The following is a 21,881-nucleotide window of genomic DNA, read 5'->3' on the forward strand; positions in this document are numbered from 1 at the left end:
AGATAGGTATTTTGTGTGCCATAAGTGTGATGCGCTGATGTCCCGACGGCCGACTACATTCAGCAAATTGGGCATAACTCCTAGCACTGAGCTCTGTTTGAACTCCACCATTTATGATTGGAAAGATATTTTAAAGATCTACAACTTTTCTTGTTTTAAGTTTTGAATATACTTTCAAATAACTATTTCCACCCAAACTCATCCCGATAGGACTTCACATGTCTAATGTCACATTAATACTCATTTAACACATTCACACCTAATCCAGATTTACGGAGTGTTACAATTCAATGGTAAATAACCTTTCGGGTGTTTACATCAAATCAATTGTACTTACCATAGTTAAGTAATTTAATAAAATAATAATATATATTAATTAACCATGGTTAAGTGATAGAAATAAATATGCAAACACATCTCATTCATCTATCGGTTTGAATGTCACCCAATCACAATATTTTGTTACTTCCTAACCTAGTATTCTTTTTCAACTTCAATTCTAGGATTGTTCAACAAAGAATATTTAAGGAAACATATACGGCTAAAAGGAAGAGCCAAACGTCCAGCCGTATGAATTCTCAGTGTTCTGATATTTTAATTATGGAGAAAATTGATTTTATGGCCCTTTAGAAATGTTATCTTAATTATGTTGTCGTTTACATAGAATCGAAGAATCGGTATTACATAATTTAAGATTGGCAGATAAGCACATTAAATATTGACCGAATACATTGACAATTTCTTAAACTCGTCAGTAAATCTCATCTAGAATTCGAATTATAGCATATTCCAATTTAGCACTTTTGACATATGAAAGAATGGTCTTATTAGACATTTATGGCTCATAATTTGGAAAAGTTTCTATGTATGATCACAAGGGTCCATTATATATGTAACGACTCGTTTGGTCGCTTAGGCATTTTTACCCTTTTACCCCGTTGACACCTCCCCTAGCTCCGTTAATAGTTCCCGAGGTAGTCGAGTGAGTCTTGGCAGAATTTGAGGGATTTAGAAACTTTTAAGTTAAATAAGTGAAAAGGTGTTGATCAATAGTTGACTTTTGGGTAAACGAGTCTTTTTGGGAATTTCGTCAGTTCCACGAGGTCCGGATGGTCGATTATAACTTAGTAGGATGGTTGGATCGGTTCCCAAGGCACTTAGGGGCATTTTGGTCTTTTGATTGGAAACTTTATTTCTTGGCGTTTGGGGGTTGACCGGGTCAAGATGACCTCTTTTGGGAATTCTGAGGCCACGGATGAGTTCATAGCTTGTTTTTACAATAGGTTACATGTTTGGTTTGTATGTGGGAGGTCTCGGATGAGTTTGGGGTTTCATGTTGAACTTGGTGAAAAATCAGATTTTACTGATTTCTGGTGTGCCGCATCTACGAACATGGGGCTGCAGTTGCCGGCCTGCCTCTGCGAGGTTTGGTCCGCATGTATGAAGAATAGGGAATTCTGGGAAGGCCATCTGCAGAATCCTCCCCGCATCTGTGAAAGCTGGCATTTTTAAGTGAGGCCGCATCTGCGGACATTTCTCCGCTTATGCAAGGCCGCACCTGCGACGAATGGTTTGAAGGTGCGGAAATCGCTGAAGAATCATTAAATTTCCCCAATTCGAGTTATTTTATTTCATTCACAAATTTGAGACCTAGAGAGCTTGGTGGAGCGATTTTGTGGAGGATCTTGAGATTTATCTTTGGGATAAGCTTCCTACAATCCTCTTATGCTTATATCATCATTAAATTAAGGAATCTATGGTAGGAATCATGTTCTAAGTTGGGGTTTTTGGGCTATGAGCCCTAAAATAATTTTATGAACCATCTTTTATCTAAATTGAGTTTTGTTGGGAAATCTCTTAGATTCTAATCATGTAAATCATTGGGTAACTAGTTCCTAAGCTTGAATCTTTCTTTTACTCAAGAATTTGGTTATGGAAAATGAGGGTTTTTCTCTAAAATTGGGGTTTTTGGTGGAATAGTGAAATTAGTGCTAATTTGAGGCTAGTTTGTGATAAAACTTGACATTTGGACTCCCTAGACATTGGGTGACCTAGCTAATTTTTCAATAAATTTATGATTTTTCCCTTGTGGGCTCGGGATCACATTTAAAGGTCATTTTTTTATTTCGATTGGTATTGTGGCATGATGGGTAGCTTCGTAATCTAATGTAGATTAACTAATAGTTAGACTTTGATCGTTCGGAAGCTATTCGGAAAGGGAAGGCTCTAGCATATTAGTTCGTGGCACCTGTTCGGCCTTCGAGGTAGGTTACTGCTTACTTATGTCTAGACTTCGATTTGCGAATCGTAATATTTATAATAGTTAGTGAAGGGGAAAGCATGATAGGCCTTCGGGCATGGTGTGGATCGAGTTGTATTCCGATAAGGTTGATATCATCAGCTGTTATGTGGGTTTGTCGTCATATTTGTGATATTCATGTACTTGATATGATTGTCTCGGTCTCTTGATATCTCATTTATCTTATGAAACGAGGAAGAATAATATGGATGAACTTATGTTTGAATTGTATATCATGGAAACTCCTTATGGATCCTACAATATGTGATATTGATGAGGTTGATTCATACATGGCATGCATTCCATATTTCATGTGATATTGATTTGATATGATTGCTATTGAAATGATGATAAGTGAGAGAGTAAAGCCTCCGAGGTCTTTGCCGGAGAGCATAAAAAAGAGAGAGTGTGCTCGTGATCCGAGGTCATTTTAGGAGCAAGAGAGTGCCTGTAATCCGAGGTTGTTACCGGAGCGGAAGAGAGTGCTCGTGATCTGAGGTATATATTCTGGAGCGAGAGTGGTACACGCTTTGCGGGTCCGCCATGAGTCATGGTTATGAGACATTGTTCTTAGCATGTGTGTACGATACGGAGAAGAGGCCTGGGGGCATTGTATAGCATTTGCATAGCACGACATTGCATTGCATTGCATTGCATTTCATTTGTCTAGCTCTTCATATCATTGCATAGCATACCCATTCATCGAATTCTTGATTGGCGATTGCAGAGTTCATCACTGGTTTCACTTCCCGATCTCGCGAGTGATTCCGAGGCCTTCTTACTGGAGGTTCAGGTTGAGCCACTGTCGGATCCTGCGGATCCGGATTTCCTTCCCTCTATATCTATCTATTAAATCTCAGACAGTTATAACCTTTGTATTTTGAGACTTATATATGTTTAGTTTTTCAGATATCGTTATGTATTAGAGCTCTTGTACGAGTCCAGACCGGGTTTTGGATGTAGTTGTATTTACTTCCGAACTTATGTTATTTTGTTACCGTTATGACTTAAATATATTTTAGTCTTTACTTCCGCATGTTGATTAAAATGTAGTTAAGGGAAGGGTCCGCCCACTAGGGTAGATAGTGTGGGTGCCTGCATGACTCACGAGGTCGTGACAATATGTCGACAAGTTAATCACATATAATAAGACTTCTCCTTTAATTTACCATCAGCATTAGTTGCAACATGCATAAGGTTTTAGGGCTTATTGAGGTTAATGCGTATAATTAAAGGAGATAACATATTTAAGTGGTTAATTTATCTATGTAATGACTGTTTAACCGCACGAGTAAAAGCTTTTTCAAAATTTAAGTTTAGAATATCTAATATGAATACTTTATCATATTTTCAGATGTTCAATCGAAACATGTGATAGTTCAAATGTGTAAATGAAGTTTGTCGATATAAAAATCGATATATTTTGCCTTGAATACTTGTAGGGTCATAATCAAATTATAACTGATTATCATTGCATAGTTTTATAGTCATAGGTTGCATGTTTTGATTTGTCCATGTGTTAAAGCATTCTGTAAGAAGGGGACTTCCACAAATTATTGATGCTCTTTATTCACATGTTATAAAAAAAAATAAAAAAAATAAAGAAGGAGGTCATTATTCCTCATGAGTCATGAGTATTCATTGATTCATCGGTTCTGCATGCTTTGTTTTCTCAACGAAAAATCGACTAGAAAGCAAAAAGATTTGACGTGTAATAAGCCAACCCCGTTCCACACTAGAGACATGATCATTAATTAGGTAGGGCCTATCATCATTATTTATAAACTTAACTAATTTTTAAGATAAATAGTACGCATTGAGGATAAAACACGAGATAATTGCTTGAAATGGTCTGGTTATGCCTTGCATCGAAGGTTAAATGCATCGGCTCATAGGTGTGAAATTATAAATAAATCAAGGTGTTAAAAGGGATTGAGGTAAACTGAAAAATCACATAAAAAGAAATTGTCTTGAAAGACTTATAATTTATTTAGATCAATGCAAACGTAGATAAAAATAGGGTGCAATAGAAGGGAAAAAATTCACATATAAGTGGGGAGGAGGAATCTTGTTATAGAACTTCTAATATTTTTATCGTTATTACTATTATTTACATATACAATCAAACATCTCTATAATGATAGCGTTTGTCTGAAAATTTCATGCCTGCTATAGGAATGTGCTATTATGTATATTCTCATTTGATGTTTAGATTTCACTTAGCTGTTATAAAAAAAAAAAAGTACGCAAATAATTATTTTTTTGTACTTTTTATACTCCCTCCGTTTCAATTTATGTGAACCTTTTTGGAATACGAGGGCTAAACTTTATAACTTTGAATACAAATTTTGATATTGATTGTTCAAGTTTGTAAAAATAAAATTTATATATTTAGAAACTACACAAAACGTACTTTAAGTCATGATAATTTGTAATTCAAATAATTTAGAAACAATGTAATGAAAATATGGTCAAAGAACCACCTCGTAGACTTCGCAAATAGTAACAGGTTCACATAATTTGAAACAGAAGGAGTATTAAATATAAACGAAAACAATATACTTGTTAATTTTAAAAACTCAATTGATTTTCATATCTCATTAATTGAAAATTGAAAAGACTAATAATTATTAATAAATCCATAAATAGTTGTACCATACCGATAAAGAAATAAAATCTAAAGAACATATGCATTTAAAATTAATTGAGAATTTAAATATTTCAAGTTTGAAGTACGAATTCTACAATTATAGGTTGTTTCGTATCTAATCTCTTGGTGATAATATGACGCTTGAGATGAAGAATTTTGTCCAAACTTTTAGCGAAAGGGAATTCAATAGCTTTCCCTTGAAAGTTGTCTAAGAGCTTAATAGTTGACTCTTCTATCTCACCCTAAGTAGCAGTTGACTCTTAGCAATAGCTTCTTATTTTTATGCATAATAGATTTCTTACAAAATATTATTACACAATATTTTGAATATGACTGTTATAGAGAGAAAATTTTACAAAGAGTGTACCGCTATAATGAATGTCACTGCTGTTATAGATAGAATGTTGTTATAGAAAAGTAAAATATAACATGAAAAATCTGTTCTGAAGAAAATCATGTCGTTATAGTGAAATGTTGTTATAATAAATGGAAATTATAGAGAGATTTGACTGTATTTAACTTCGCTTTATTTGGTACGATGGTAACATGAATTGAGCGTCAACAACTAAGAACTGAGGGGTCGTTTGGTACACGGTATTAGTTTGGATATCCCAGCACTAATTGTGGGATTAATTTTGTACCATGTTTGGTAGAAGGTATAAATTTATACCTTGTACCAAACAAAATATAAAGTGCATCTCAAACTTAAAGATGGAATATCCCATCTTATCCCATTAATCCTGAGATTATTTTATCTCATCTCCTAAATGGGATAAATTAATCCCAAGTGATGCGATAAATTAGTCCTAAGATTATAATCCTGGAATAATTTTATCTATGTACGAAATGATCACTGAGAATATATATAGCCGAGGAGATACGTTCGGTGTTGAAGTATAATTATTATTTATTGTTGTTAGTATATTTTCTGAGGCAAATTTGGTTGAACTAATTAACGATTCGGTTGAAATAGGAATAATACCAAGTTTCAACCAATTTACGATGTCACGTTGACAGGTTTCTTTTTCTCATTTGAAGATACAAAAAAGTCAAAGAAAAACAACATGAAAAACGGATTGTTGTCAATAATCATTAAGAAGAGGACAAAGTGGTTTTGTACACAAAAAGATTAGTACACAAAATAAAATGGCAGATCTTGAAGCAATTAATAATTTTTTAATTGGTTGCTTTTCTTGATCTTCTTTTGATCTCATGCAAATACTCAAACAGACAAACTTTCTGAAGATGATAAAGACCAAGAAAACATGGGATGAATTAGGAATCATCAATAACCTCACCAACCAAATGAAAAACAAAAAATACGGCTTATTTATGCTTATTGTGGTATTCTTCAGGTTGCTAATAGATTAACTGATCTCAAAGAACTATTCATAGGTTGTTAACTTAAGAGCAAGCGTTCGCAAAAAGATAGCTTGATATTTTTGAAGAAAAATATTGTCATTAATCATTTGATATAATTAATATTCAACATATATGTATATACATCCATAATACCAACCACTATCACTTGTTCGAGTTAATTCCTTGAATGGTCATCCAAGTTTAGGAAATTTCCTACAAAAATCACTTTTGTTTCATTTAGGATAATAAGGTCACTCAAGTATCACTATTTTACTCAAAAAGTACTTAAACACCTCAAAAGCCTCATTCTCTCCTAGTTGGCATGCCATGTCAACTTTTTTTAAACCTATATTTTTTATTAAGCCATATATTCTATTAAGCCACTTTTTTTAAACCTATATTTTTTAATCTCGATTCAAATATACTATCTTTCAATTTAAATTAAAATTCAAGTGATTTAATCTTTCTATTCAAATTCAAGTTTTCTTAAATAGCATATTTTTTTCCCACATTAAAATAGAACTACACAGATAATACAAAGATTATATTCATATTGTGTTAAATTTTAAAAAATCTAATTAAATCATATATTTAAAAAAAATAAAGTTATTGTAAAATTTTCCTCTTTATTTTTAGTTATTTGTTCTTATATATGTAGTGTGTAATTTTTGGCATATCCATCTCCATACCATTGAGGTCTTTTTATTTCTCATGCAAAAGAAATAGAATTTTCATTACTATAATACCTTATTTTATAAAATTATATTATTACTCTTATTTTTTATTTTGAAATATTCTACTATTAGTCTTATATGAAATATAATTTATTCTTAATTTATTTCATGTTATGATATCTCATCTTGTCTAGTATTAAACTAAGGTGAAAAATGCAGTCTGTAACTCCAATGGGCAGATTTTAAATAATTGAATGACTTGCGAATTGTATTTTTCACCCTTAATTTAATAGAAAAGATGAGATTGATTCGTGAGCAAATGATGTGGGTAGGTATTATTAGGTAGAATTACCTGCCGCATTTTTAATTTCACTAATTAATTTCGTATTTGTCTTATGGTTTAGTCTGATGAATTATCTATTTTAGGATCTGATTAATTCGAATTTTGCCGGCATAAGACCATTAAAGAACGAAGTGCTTCTTATTAAAAAAATTCATACCTACAATTGAATCTTAAAACCTTCTTATTAAAATAGGAGATTCATACGTCTCACCACGATCGTCGGTGGTAATTAATCTTGTACTAAATTATAATCTGGTCTGGCAAATTCCTTTTTTATCTTTTCCCATAGTACAAAGACAAAATGTTACAATGTATTTTAATGTTAATAAATGGTTGCAGCCGATTATTTGCAAAGCTTTTGATAAATATATGGATAACTTATTGAGAACCTCTATATATTATTGCTATCGAAAGCATCGTTTATCAACTTTCGTTATCATCAACCACAAAACAAAACAGAACTATATAAAAAATGACTTCTTTTTGCAAACAATAATTTTGTCTTCATAAAAAAAGATACGTGTACCATCGATATTTTCTTGACACTTCTTTATACAAACAAATATCTAAAATATCTAAAATTTACGAATTTTGTCTAAACGTTCAGCAAATGGGAATTGATAATTTTCAATAGCTTTTGTTTAAGAACTTATGATTACTATCTATCTCACTTTGCAAATGTGATTACTCTTAGCAATAATTCTTATTTTTATGCATAATATATTTTTTACAAAATATTATTACACAATATTTTGAATATAACGTTATAGAGAGGTAATTTTATAAAGCAATAATGAATGTCTTCTTATTGTTGTTATAGAGAAGTAAATATAAGGGAGAAGTATTATTTTTTTATTACAAAATATTATTACACAATTTTTTTGTGTATTATTGAGGGTATTATTGGGTGACGTGGACAAAAAAGTGAGTCCCTCAATATTGGGTATTATTGAGTCCACGTCACCAATAATACCCTCAATAATACACAAAAAAATAGTCCATAGGACTCAGAAAGTTGAGTGTGTTATAGCAATTTCGGCCAAAGTTAGAGTGTGTTTTGAACACTTTTCCCTAAATATAACATGAAAAATCGGTTCCGGAGAAAATCATATCGTTATAGTGAAATGTTGTTATAATAAATGACAATTATAGAGAGATTTGACTGTATTTAACTTAGATTTATTTGGTACAATGGTAACATGAATTGAGCATCAACAACTAAGAACTGAGGGGTTGTTTGTTACACGGTATTAGCTGGGATATCCAACACTAACTGTGGGATTAATTTTGTAACAGGATAAATTTATACCTTGTACCAAACAAAATATAAAGTGCATCTCAAACTTAAAGATGGAATATCCCATTAATCCTGGGATTATTTTATCCCATCTTCTAAATGAGATAAATTAATCCCAAGTGATGGAATAAATTAGTCTTAGGATTATAATCCTGGAATAATTTTATCTAAGTACGAAATAATCACTGAGAGTATGTATAGCCGAGGAGATATGTTCGGTATTGAAGTATAATTATTATTTATTGTTGTTAGCATATTTAATTTTCTGAGGCAAATTTGGTTGAACTAATTAACGATTCGGTTGAAATAGGAATAATACCAAGTTTCAACCAATTTACAATGTCACGTTGACAGGTTGCTTTTTCTCATTTGAAGATACAAAAAAGTCATAGAAAAACAACATGAAAAACGGGTTGTTGTCAATAATCATTAAGAAGAGGACAAAGTGGTTTTGTTCACAAAAAGATTAGGACATAAAATAAAATGACAGATCTTGAAGCAATTAATATTTTTTAATTGGTTGCTTATCTTGATCTTCTTTTGATCTCATGCAACTACTCAAAACAGACAAACTTTCTGAAGATGATAAAGACCAAGAAAACATGGTAAAGACCAAGAAAACATGGGATGAGTTAGGAATCATCAATAACCTCACCAACCAAATGAAAAAACAAAAAATACGGCATATTTATGCTTATTATGGTATTCTTCAGGTTGCTAATAGATTAACTGATCTCAAAGAACTATTCATATGTTGTTAAATTAAGAGCAAGCGTTCGCAAAAATATAGCTTGATATTTTTGAAGAAAAATATTGTCATTAATCATTTTTTTTATATAATTAATATTCAATATATATGTATATGCATCCATAATACCGACCAATATCATTTGCTCACATATCAATCTCATCTTGTCTAGTATTAAACTAAGGTGAAAAATGTAGTTTATAACTCCTAGGGTCAGATTTTAAATAATTGAATGACTTGCAAAGTGTATTTTTCACCCTTAATTTAATAGAAAATATGAGATTGATTCGTGAGCAAATGATGTCGGTAGGTATTATTAGGTAGAATTACCTGCCGCATTTTTAATTTCACTAATTAATTTCATATTTGTCTTATGGTTTAGTCTGATGAATTATCTATTTTAGGGTCTGATTAATTTAAATTTTTGCGACGTAAGACCATTAAAAAATGAAGTGCTTCCTATAAAAAAAGTTCATTCATACAATTGAATCTTAAAACCTCTTATATTTTATATTAAAATAGGAGATTCATACGTCACACCACGATCGATGATAATTAATCTTGTACTAAATTATAATCTGATCTGGCAAATTCCTTTTTTATCTTTTCCCACCGTACAAAGACAAAATGTTCAATGTATTTTAATGTTAATAAATGGTTGGCAGCCGATTATTTGCAAAGCTTTTGATAAATATATGGATAACTTATTGAGAACCTCTATATATTATTACGATCAAAAGCATCGTTTATCAACTTGCCTTATCATTAACCCCAAAACAAAACAGAACAATATAAAAAAAGACTTCTTTTTGCAAACAATAATTTTGTCTTCATAAAAGATACGTGTACCATCGATATTTTCTTGATATTTCTTTATGCAAACAAATAGTAGCTAAAATATCTAAAAAAGAGACGTGTATGATATTAGTAGCTAAAATATCTAAAAAAGAGACGTGTATGATATTCTATTTTATTTTTATTCAAAACAAAATACTCTCTCTGCTTTAAAAAAATTATCTTATTTTGACTTAACACGAAATTTAAAAAATAAAAGAACTTTTTTTAAATGTGTAGTTCAATACAAGCCTTTAATATTCATGTGGCCATAAATCATCTTATAAAATTAAATTATTTCTAAATATAAAAATATCTCAAGCTTTTTAAGATAAATTATTAAGAAAAGTAAAATAATTTTTTTGGGACGAAAGTAATAATAATATAACCTTATTGTCCCTTTCACATTTTGTAGATTGTGAAAGTGCCCTTTAACTTTATTCCTATTGATAAGATAGCGTACAGCTCAGCACCACTCAATAGCCATTTTTAAAACCTTCATAATCTCCAAAATTTAGCAGAACCCAAAAACCATAAATCAAAGTACAAAACTTTATACCCTTTTTAAATCTCTCCCAACAAAATTCACTATTTCCACCCAAAATTAAGCTAATCTTGAAATAAAAAATTCAATTTTTATCTTATTTTTGCACTTGTATTTGATATTCTTGATATGGGGTTTTGAAAAAGTTTCAATCTTGAATTAAAGTTTCAATTTTTCTCTCATTTTTGTACTTGAATTTGAGATTCTTGATATGGGGTTTTGAAAAAGTTTCAATCTTGAATTAAAATTTCAATTTTTAACCATAATCAAAGTTCAAATTTCACCCAAAATTGAAGTAATCTTGAAATTAAAAATTCAATTTTTCTCTGATTTTTGCACTTGAATTTGATATTCTTGATATGGGGTTTTGAAAAAGTTTCAATCTTGAATTAAAATTTCAATTTTTAACCATAATCAAAGTTCAAATTTCACCCAAAATTGAAGTAATCTTGAAATTAAAAATTCAATTTTTCTCTGATTTTTGCACTTGAATTTGATATTCTTGATATGGGGTTTTGATTTCAATCTTGAAAAAATTTCAATTTTTAACCATAATCAAAGTTTTTCATTGAAGTAATCTTGAAATTAAAAATCCAATCTTTATCTGATTTTTGGAGTTGACTTTGAGATTCTTGAAATGGGGTTTGAAAAAAATGACAAAGCAAGTTCATCCTCACATGTTTTACAAATTCCAAGAGAAGATACACCACTTTTAATTAAAAAACAGGAACACCTTTCCTCACCTTCAAAAACATTTGCTAATGTTTTTATAGCTATAGTTGGTGCTGGTGTTCTTGGTCTTCCATATACTTTTAAAAGAACAGGATGGATAATGGGTGCTTTAATGTTATTTACAGTTGCATTTCTAACTTATCATTGTATGATGCTTCTAGTACTTTCTAGAAGAAAAATTGAATCCAATAAAAAAACTTCCCAAATTGCATCTTTTGGTGATTTAGGATTTGCTGTTTGTGGAAATTTTGGTAGAACTGCTGTTGATGCTATGATTGTGCTTTCTCAAGCTGGTTTTTGTATTAGTTACATGATTTTCATAGCCAATACTTTATCATATTGTTTTAAAATCTCTAAAATCTTGGTGATTTGGAGCTGTTTTCCATTTCAATTGGGGTTGAATTCAATTGCAACTCTTACACATTTAGCCCCTCTGAGTATTTTTGCTGATGTTGTTGAATTAGGTGCTATGGGGGTTGTGATGGTTGAAGATGTAATGATTTATGTAAAAAGTAGCCATGCTCTTGAAGCTTTTGGTGGGTTTAGTGTGTTCTTTTATGGTCTTGATGTAGCAGTTTATGCATTTGAAGGTGTAGGAATGGTATTGCCTTTGGAAGCTGAGATAAAAGATAAAGAAAAATTTGGGAAATTTTTGGGATTATCAATGGGGTTAATATCTTTAATGTATGGTGCTTTTGGTGTGTTGGGATATTTTGCTTTTGGTGAAGAGACAAAGGACAAAATTACTACTAATCTTAGACAAGGATGGCTTAGTGGTTTGGTTTGAAATTTGTCTTTGCATAAATTTGTTTTCCACTTTTCCATTGATAATAAATCCAGTACATGAAATAGTGGAAAGGAGATTTTGTGAAGGGAGGTATTGTGTTTGGCTAAGATGGATTGTGGTTTTGGTAGTGACATTTGTGGCATTGTTGGTTCCAAATTTTGCTGATTTCTTGTCATTGGTTGGGAGCAGTGTGTGCATAATTCTTGGCTTTGTGTTACCTGCTTTGTTTCATCTGATTGTGTTTAAAGATGAGCTAAGATGGTATGGTTTGGCTTGTGATGGTGCAATTATTCTAATGGCTGCAGTTTTGTCACTGTATGGAACTTACTCTTCTGTGCTGGATATATTTGGAGAAAAGGCTTAATTGTTTACAACAACAACATGCCCAATGTGGTCCTACAAGTTGGGTCTGGGAGGGTGGGGTGTAGTTTGCATTTTCATGGTAGAGATGTTGTTTTAATTAGGCCATAAGCTCAAAAGGCTTAAATTGTGTGTTTTCCTTTTTTATGTACAATCTTAAGAGATGTTTATCATCATGCATTATGGTTCAGATTGGATTCAATTTACTCTTGAGGGTATTTATAATCCCTAACAAGGAGTAAGTTGTCCATTTTTTTTTTCTTCCTTCCTACCATTTGTAAATTTGCTTCCATCTAAGGCCATTGATAATAGGCTTGGTAGAACTATGGAGGTTGAGTGTAAGGGACACAATCATGTCCACTTAGTATTCATTGCAAATGGTCATAGCTTTGCTAAAATGGCTATTTGGTTCTCTTCTTTGTACTATTTTATATGGCACCAATGTATTATAATGTGATCAAGTTTTTCTTAATGTTTTTATTTATTTTTAATGAAGTTCTTGCTCTTAGAGACAGCCGATTCATACAATGGATACAAACTTGCTTGGGATTGAGGCATGCTGTTCTATTTATTTTAATGAAGTTCTACCTCTTGGACAGTGAGGACTCATGTATGTGAACCTAACTTTCTTGACATTGATGTGTAGTTGCTGTCATGGATGTGTTTTTTCCCTTCCATTAATGGAGCTGTGACTGTTGGAAAATGAGAAATTATAGAGCTGATTCTGACTTGTCTGGGATCGAGACATAGTTATCGTCATTTGGGAGTCACTCTTGTTCACTCTAAAATAAGAATGGGTTTGTCGCTGCCACCATGTAAAGAAAACAGACTTAGTCTAACTTAACTCTGAAAGTCAGTCCATGAGTTGAGAATTGTCCAAGATTGTATAAGGAGATAAGAACGCATTCCTCGACCACAGTAGAGAACTTACCATTTTCTTCTTGTTTTTCTTTATCCTCCCTAAGAAAAGGCACGGATCATAACATTGATGGTTTTGACTAAAATAGCATGTCATTATTTTTTTCACACTAGAAATGACATTCAGTCCCAATTTAATGGTGCTGTTTAAAATATAGCCGCAATTTACAATGCAAAATTTAATAACTTTGCTGTGGCTTCTTCTGTTGCGCTTCTTCACTCTTCGCTATAGCAAGACCTGGTTCTCCAAAGTTCAATCATTCTGCCAACCGTGTAATTCATCAATGGCTTTGAAACAGAAGTTGCCTAAGTATGAAGAGGAGGATTTACTAGTTCACTTCGTTCTATTGAAGGGGAACTTATTCATGTCACAAGTATCTCGTTCTGGTAGGCGTTGATATGATGACTCTCAGTTACATGTATTTAAAATGTTGAACGTCTTATTCTTATGAGTGGCCTATGTGAATATAAGCCAGGAGCAAGAATTCAGGAAAGTCAAATTCGATATTGTAAGTGAAAGTGGAGTGCAAGCCAACCCTAAGCAGTCAAGCCACTATTCAATTGTTTTAGTTTGAACTGTGGCAAATCAAACGTCAAGATAATGGCCTTCTTGTATTTTTTTTTTTTAGCAGTTTTCTCCTTCAATATCAAGTTGTTTTTCATCAACCTCTATCTCCAAGCAAACTTGAGGTTCAATTTCTTTCAAGTGAAAATAATTTTCACTCCCTAACTTTACTTTAAAAATCAAACTCCCCCCTCAATTTTTTTACAATAGTCATTCTCCCCCCTTTATCATAATTGACTTCTCTTCATTATTTCTTTTGCTTGCGAATTTTAGTAGTAGTTTCTTCATTTCGATTGAGAAAGTTTGAGGGAAAGAAGAAACAAGAAGGGAGGGGGGGGGGGGGGGGGTGTGAAGAATACCCAAGCAGCAGAAGCTGTAGAAGGGTTTTCCTATTTGGCTAAATTGTAACAAATGCTGGACAGCTTTTAAATAACAATCCTAAAAGTGGCTATTGGTAGCCTTTGATTTACAAGGAGATGTACAGAAATATGATATTTCAGTGCCATCGTTCAACTGTTGACCTCGTTTAAAAAAAATGCAAAAATAGATTTGCAACCAATATTAGGTGGTGAAATCCTGAGGAATCGCTACATACAGTTACCATCAAGATCTTTCAGTGAAATGCTTCAAGTACATAACTCTGAAGGGATTGAATTATCGATTCAAGAAAATCATCATGCTTTACGATAGATTGATGGTGTATTGGTTTATAATCCTCTTAGACACAAAACAATGCTACTGCTTTACATATGTACATCAATAATAATGTTACAGTGAGATGAATGAAAGGAAGAGACATACATGAGTCTCCTTTGCCAAAAAATCTTACACTTCTAATGCTACTGATGATGACCGCTAACAGAAGTAAACTAGGAAATGGAAATCCATAACCTAACAAAATCCTGTCAAACACAATGGAAACCAAAATCTCATTTTCATCTGATTCATGCGAACCGAAAACTCATTGGTAAAGGAGAAGACAGGTCCTAGAACCTAGAACACAAAAATAAGAACTACTTAATTGGGAGGCATTAAAGTTTGATCCACGAAGTTTTTCTGAATCCACGGTAGAATATTGTACATCTGTGAATTGAGATATTCAAGAGTAATCTCCGCAAATACATAATTTTCTCACCATCTCATTCTGGCTTTGCTGAAGCAAATATAGGCAACATTATGTGGAAAATAAATATGTAAGCAGTTAAATATCAAGATATACACGTTAATTCAAACTAAGGAATGGAAGAGGCCATATCTATAAAAAGAAGGAATAATGGAAAACACGAAGGAGAAACTACCTCAGACTAAAAGTTCCATCATGGCAGCCGCTCCTCTTGAAACTAAAAATGCGAAGACTGATTGCATCGACTTACTGTTTAACGCAAGTCGGTGCCTTAAAAGCTTGGCACTTCCATGTAGATGACCTCTCAACAGGTAACGAAGAACTTTTGGAATTCATGTCCATTTTGGGGTTCACTTTGTCCCTGAAACTGCAAATGCTGAGGGGTAATTTTTTCTGCTTCATCCTCCCCTTCTTTTTGCCAATGTTACAAATATCACCCAGAGATTCTCCAAATTTCTCCTTCAAGTTCATTGGTTATCCTTTACCATTTTCCTTTTTTGAGAAAGACAGCTTTACAAGATAGAGATGATCCCCCATTTTCCATCATTCCGTGGTCGGCCTTATTGAATTTCGCGATGCTTAAGTCTACTCTAATTAGGTCTTCCTCCTGGCTAGGACAATTTTATTCCTTAATAGCAGCAATATCAATCCGAAGGTTGGTTTACTTCCCATGACCACTACTGAAAATTAGCAACGGAAAAATTCCGTAGCTAAACAACAAAATCTGTCGCTAATCCTAATTAGCGACTGCAAAAAATTCTGTTAGCTACGAGCAATTTACTGATGGATTAGCCACGAAGTTCGTAGCTAATTCCGATTCTTTGTAGTGGACGTACTTCCATCCTGAAACTTAGCCTTTTCGGAAGGAGAAGCATTTTTAAGCCTCTTATGTTTGTGATTTCTACCGTCAGAAGTTGAGTTCTTTGAAATTCTTGGAGAGCTGGTTATTGACCTACGTAATGTCGGGGCTAAATCTTCATCCTTTCTACAATCCTTGGTTCCTTTATACTTATTATACAACATCTGAACAGGAACATGCTTCGTTATCTTATTCTTCGTCGAGTATTTGTCTCTACCAGTTACCTCATCGGAAATAGCAGCAACCAACTCCATAGCGCTCTTAGCAGCAGCCATGGCTTTTGCTGCTTTTTCAGCTTTCTCTTCAGCAACATCTCTTGCAGCTTTTGCAAGCTCAACAGCTTTTAGAGCTTCCACTCTCGAGGCCTCGACAATCTCCTCAATGGAACGATTACAATCATCCGAGCGAAACTTCAATAAGTTATTAAGACGGATATCGAACTCAATAGGTGGGGATGGGGTACATGGATTAACATCAAAATTCTGATTTGTCAGTCCTGCTAGAAGCCGTTTTCGAGGAGGCAAAACCACATCTGAATCCAAGTGATCGATTTCACATGCATTCCCTTCCATATTTTTCTCTACGTCTACACATAAGCTGATTGCTTCAACAATCCTTAAACTACAAAAAACAGTAAAGATCACACCTTTAGCATGAAGTATATGACTAATAGTCTGTTTTGCCAAGCTTTCAAAAGTGTTTTTTTGACAGAAATGTTTTTCGAAAAAAGTACTTTAGGAGGATAACAATTCATGTTTGGCTGATCAATTTAAAAAACACTTTTGTCAATATTAGAGCAGTAATTTGTGTTTAGCCAAGGTCCCAAAAGTGCTTCCAAGTAAAAGATGTGATAATTACATTTTTGGACCGCTCAAAAAAATAATAGCCATATAGGTTCTCAGATATTAGTTACTACAAATATACACATAACATACATACCGGTGTATATATCTTGTATATTTGGCTAGCGAGCCATAATTAATTTCAGCCGATGCGCCAAAAATGAAAAAATCCACTTTTTTAGCTTTTGCTATTAATCAAAAGCACCCCCCCCCCCCCCCCCCCCCCCCTAAAATCTGAGCCCACACTTTTGTAACCCAAAAAAAAAATTTGGAACCAAACTAACCCATTAAAAAAAAAAGAACCAAACTAGGCTTCACGCACAGAATATGTGCGTGAAAGGACCAAACTGTAACTTTTTAAGTTTGGTCCTTTCACGCACAGATTCTATGCGTGAAGCCTAGTTTGGTTCTTTTTTTTTTTTTAATGGGTTAGTTTGGTTCCAAAATATTTTTTTTTGGGTTACGAAAGTGCGGGGCTCCTAAAATCTTGGTCAAACACCTCAACTTTATAAAACAAGCACTTTTAGTTTCCCAAAAGCTTGGCCAAACACAAACAGGCTATAAAACAGCTCAATACAACATTTCTAGCTGTTATTTCCAAAACCCACATCAGATTTTACAGAATCTTGCCTTAGGACAACCTTAAACACAACCACTTAACAAGTTGAATCAAAATCAAACAGCACAAGTACAAATTCAATGCAAAAGCAAAACCATAAAGAGGAAGAAGAATAAAAACCAAATAGAACAGAAGAAAGAACAAGAATCATTCAAACTCAAGCCAGTGCACCAACTCTCAACATTCCAAGATTAAAAACAGATATATATATATATACACACACACACATCTTGATTTAAAGGGATTATGCAAAATCTAAATTATGCTTAGCTTCTTAAATGTGTCTGTGCATAAATTTGGATATATAAAAGGACACTAAAATTTGAATGAAACGAGAATAACATAAGGAGAAAAATACCTGATTTTGTCATCTTAGGTAATAAAAGAAAGTTGAAATTAGGTTTTTCAAAGAGGATGATAGGAACATATGAGGAAGAAAACGGTGAGAGAGAAATGTTTGAAGATCATAATATGTTGGAAAAAGTTCAAATTACCCTTTCATTATATGAAGTATTTAATTTTTCTTTTTTATTTTTTATTTTTATTCGGTGTCTGACACTCACATTGAATCCTGACTATTCCTGATTCGGGTCGCGTAGGGTGTTATATATGGCCCACATCAGTGGACATAGTGGGCTTATGTGGATTTAAATAGTATTGGGCTCTCCCACCTTAAGCTAGTTTTTGGGGTGTGAGTTAGGTCCAAAGTTGTTACGTATGTCCATTCGGTGAAGTGCTCCCTACCAAGAATTGTTCTAGTGTATACCGAGAGCTTAAAATTGAGGCCTTTGATTAAGGGAAGAACTAATCCATCCAGCACCACGTTTTTTGGTGGTATTTAATTTTACTTTCTGTTATATATTGACATCATTCATTTCTTTAACATAAGTATTATTATTTGATTTTAACGAAACTCTAGCATGAATTAGATTAGTGTAAAAATATTTTAAGAAAATAATTGAAATTTAAGTTCGCTCTTAAGTATAGTTAAGAGTTATCTTTCGTTATAGTTTAAGTTGAAATTTCGTTAGAATTAAGGGTAAAGAATAGTTTGTTTGTTAAGGATAACGATATGAATGGTTCAAAGTATAAGAGAAGATAATGTTGAAATATTTCATCTAGTAGAGAGGTACTTTTAGGAGTCGTTTATAAAATTTATACTTATATTAGCTAATATCAATAACCAAACAATGGATAAACGTACTCCCAAACTTAATACCGAATTAACAAAACCACTGTTATACCCCATTTAAATGGGTTAAATTAGAGTACAACATATTGGAGATTCCTATTTTGCTTTGTTTTAAGGAGTCGCCACCTAATTGATTTTAAGGTGAATTAGGGCACCTATTTTATTAACTAAGGTAAAGCCCAACTAAACCTCCGTTAATAGTATGCTTAATCAGTGTGATTCTAGGTAAGGGTTATAGATTATCCTAAAGGGAAGGGGTTAGGCATCCTTTAGAATCCGTTTAACTACGGTTTACCGGTTAGACTTAGGTTAATTAATTAAGGCTATAGATGCAAATGTAATATTTAAATTTTAAGAAAATGATTTGTAAATGTCGCTAAGATATTGAAGGAAATATAATAATGCTATTTAAAATAATATTTATAAATGTTGCTAAGGCTTCAAGTGGGAATGCAGTAACGTTATTTAAAATAGATTTGTAGAAGGTAAAATGATTTGCATAAAATGATATTTAAAATAAGGCCTATAAATGTTGCTAAAGCGTTAAATGAAAAATAATGCTTTGTAAATAAAGCTTCCAGAATATAATAATTTGCATATAAATAATAGTTTTGAGAGAAGACTTAGTAAATGGGATGCAAAAAGAAAGTGAGTTTTCTTTCTCCTTTAATTAACTATACTCAACTTAAAGAAAACATGTATAACTTGATAAATCTTAAAGAAATTATTTAAGAATATATTTGAGTTTATATTTGCATATTAAGATGTTTTGAAATTAATATAATAAGTATAAAATATAATTCCTTTAATTTGAAAACATGAATTAATATTATCAATTATTCTAGAGGTGAATATTATGGATACTATAAATAATTTAAATATAAAAGAAGAAGATGAATCTTATGGGATTAATTACTAGTTTCCTTTGGATTAACTGCCCCTTTATACTAAAACTAAACCACTAGTTTCACTAGAATTCGTCTAAGTTAAGAAAGTGAAATAAGATAACGTATAAGTCATACAAAACAAATCAAAATGCATAAAATAAAGGAGAGGGGAAGAAAATTAAATGGGTCTAGCCCATTATCCAAGGCCCAATTGCTACGAATCAATCATAATATTGGGCTTTAATCCAAAACTCATTTCTTTCTTTGAATGTAGGCTGCGGACAGATCTGGACGGAGGGAGGAATGATATTTCGTTGGGCTTAGGCCCAACATTGGATGCGGAAGACGAGTCCCTCAGACTCGTGTGCGAAGGTCATGCATAAAAAAAAATGAAAAGGAGCAGGATTAGTATATAATCAAGGAACAAGGTCAAACATACAAAAATGCAAACTCAAAATAAATCAATAGGTCGTGTATATACCATGTATATTTGAAAAATGAAATAGGGACAGGGGAAAGAAAAGGCCTTAAAATAAAAAGTCCACATTTTAACTACTCCTAGATATCTTGTTCATAAAACATAAAACTGACTTTTGGACCAACATTTCACAATTTGAAACAATCCGTTATAAGTTCTGCCTCGGGAATGAAGAGCGGCGAACTACTCGCTTAATCAACATTTTTTGCTACACATATGCGACCAGTAGTGACATAAGGCTAAAATTTAAGCGAATGAAAAATATACTCCTTTGGGTTAATCATGGAAGAAAGGTACTCTTTTCCTTGTTAAAATGAGAAGGAAACACACATTTTTTTAAAAAAAAAACTTATTTGATACTCAGCAATCAAAACTCACTTATATTGTATAAAGAAAGTCAATTTCTAACCCACATTCATGTTAACTGAATCTCGTTTGATTAAAACACAAGAACACATCTTTTGCTATCTTAACCAAATCATTCAAATCCTTAAACCATAATAGAGAAGCTACAAAAAGGGCACAAAATGAAGTTCCAAACAAACCTATCCTTGGATTCGGATATTACTCATATTTTTCCCCTAATCTATTCACCTAAACCAGATAGCAAAGAGAGGACTGGAAGATACTGTTCACGGGAATTTGCTTGGAAGGAAATGGGTATATGATTCGGATTCCAACTAAGCAGCATAGATGGTAGGCATTTCAACCAGATTTTTTTTTAGGCATTCATTTAACTCTGACAGAAAGGTATGGAGATCATTTCAAGTTTAAAACTAGCATTAGGAAGATGACAAGAAGCTGTTTCGAAGACACTTGATGAAACGAGAGAGTTTAAACTTAAAACGGATCCGAGATAGAGGACATTGCAACAGGTCTTCCTAGAGAGCTGAAATCTTATTGCAGGCTTGTCTTTAAACAAGATTTACTATTTTCAGGGCAAATTGATTAGAACAAAAGTGGCCAGTTAACAATAGCTTAATAACTTAATATTCAAACGAAACACATGTTTTGAGTTAAATATGGTAACAAAGCAGTACAAATGAGTATCCTCTGCTATCTTACATGCTAACAAAAGCAGTGACAATTTCATCTTAATCATAGCCACAGATGGGAATGAACTAAAATCCTTAAACAAAATGACCGACTAAGGCTAATGAACTGAATCCAAACAGTCCCGTAGTTCTCATAAGAGGAAAGGGAGTAAATCACCTAATGTCTTTCACAACAAAACTACCAAACCAGAAAAAGCTGAAAAGAATAGTCCCGAAAATTAACTATTTCACACATGAACTTAAATGAACAGAAAACCAAAACTATAGAATAAAATGAAGTATTGAGCAGCATCAAGATTGAGAACAAAGTGACAAATAATGAAGATAACATTGAAGTATGAAACCGAGTTGATACTTTTGTTACACCTAAATGACAAAATCCAAATCACGATTATTATTAATGTACGTCCGAATATGGACAGTAGACACACATAAAGACTTTTTCTCATGCTTTCCACAAACAATGTAACAGAGATCTTTAAGCCATATTTTTCGGATAAAAACACTGAGTATACTAATAAGCGTCAACCATTATTTAGAAGATAAATGAACATCCTATTTTACGTCATCGAACAACGAATTTTAAATCCAACACCCAACTCGAGACCGAAAGCATTTCAGACGCCCAAACAAAGAATGCAAATACACATCAAAATCCAAAGCGAACTAAAAGTGGGAGGGAATCATACTGACCTTCTTCAAGTGCAGCGAAC

At 32.6% G+C, this 21,881-nt stretch overlaps 1 protein-coding gene and 1 pseudogene across 1 annotated transcript; one reads left to right on the top strand and one right to left on the bottom strand.

The window, feature by feature from the left end:
* The first annotated feature begins 10,675 nt into the window (after window positions 1-10,675).
* On the top strand, window positions 10,676-13,102 carry LOC132041823 (amino acid transporter AVT3C-like; annotated as a pseudogene).
* Window positions 13,103-14,774: 1,672 nt separating this feature from the next.
* On the bottom strand, window positions 14,775-18,045 carry LOC132041825 (uncharacterized). The gene is made up of 4 exons (XM_059432517.1): window positions 17,915-18,045; window positions 16,045-16,716; window positions 15,902-15,916; window positions 14,775-15,711 (listed from the first exon to the last, which is right to left on the bottom strand). Exons 2-4 carry the CDS (start codon window positions 16,665-16,667, stop codon window positions 15,483-15,485), a joined length of 867 nt encoding a protein of 288 aa, XP_059288500.1. The 5' UTR covers window positions 16,668-16,716; window positions 17,915-18,045; the 3' UTR covers window positions 14,775-15,482.
* Between the last annotated feature and the right edge of the window lie 3,836 nt (window positions 18,046-21,881).

This window comes from Lycium ferocissimum, unplaced genomic scaffold, assembly GCF_029784015.1.
Source record: "Lycium ferocissimum isolate CSIRO_LF1 unplaced genomic scaffold, AGI_CSIRO_Lferr_CH_V1 ctg1182, whole genome shotgun sequence".
Taxonomy (NCBI): Eukaryota; Viridiplantae; Streptophyta; class Magnoliopsida; order Solanales; family Solanaceae; genus Lycium; species Lycium ferocissimum.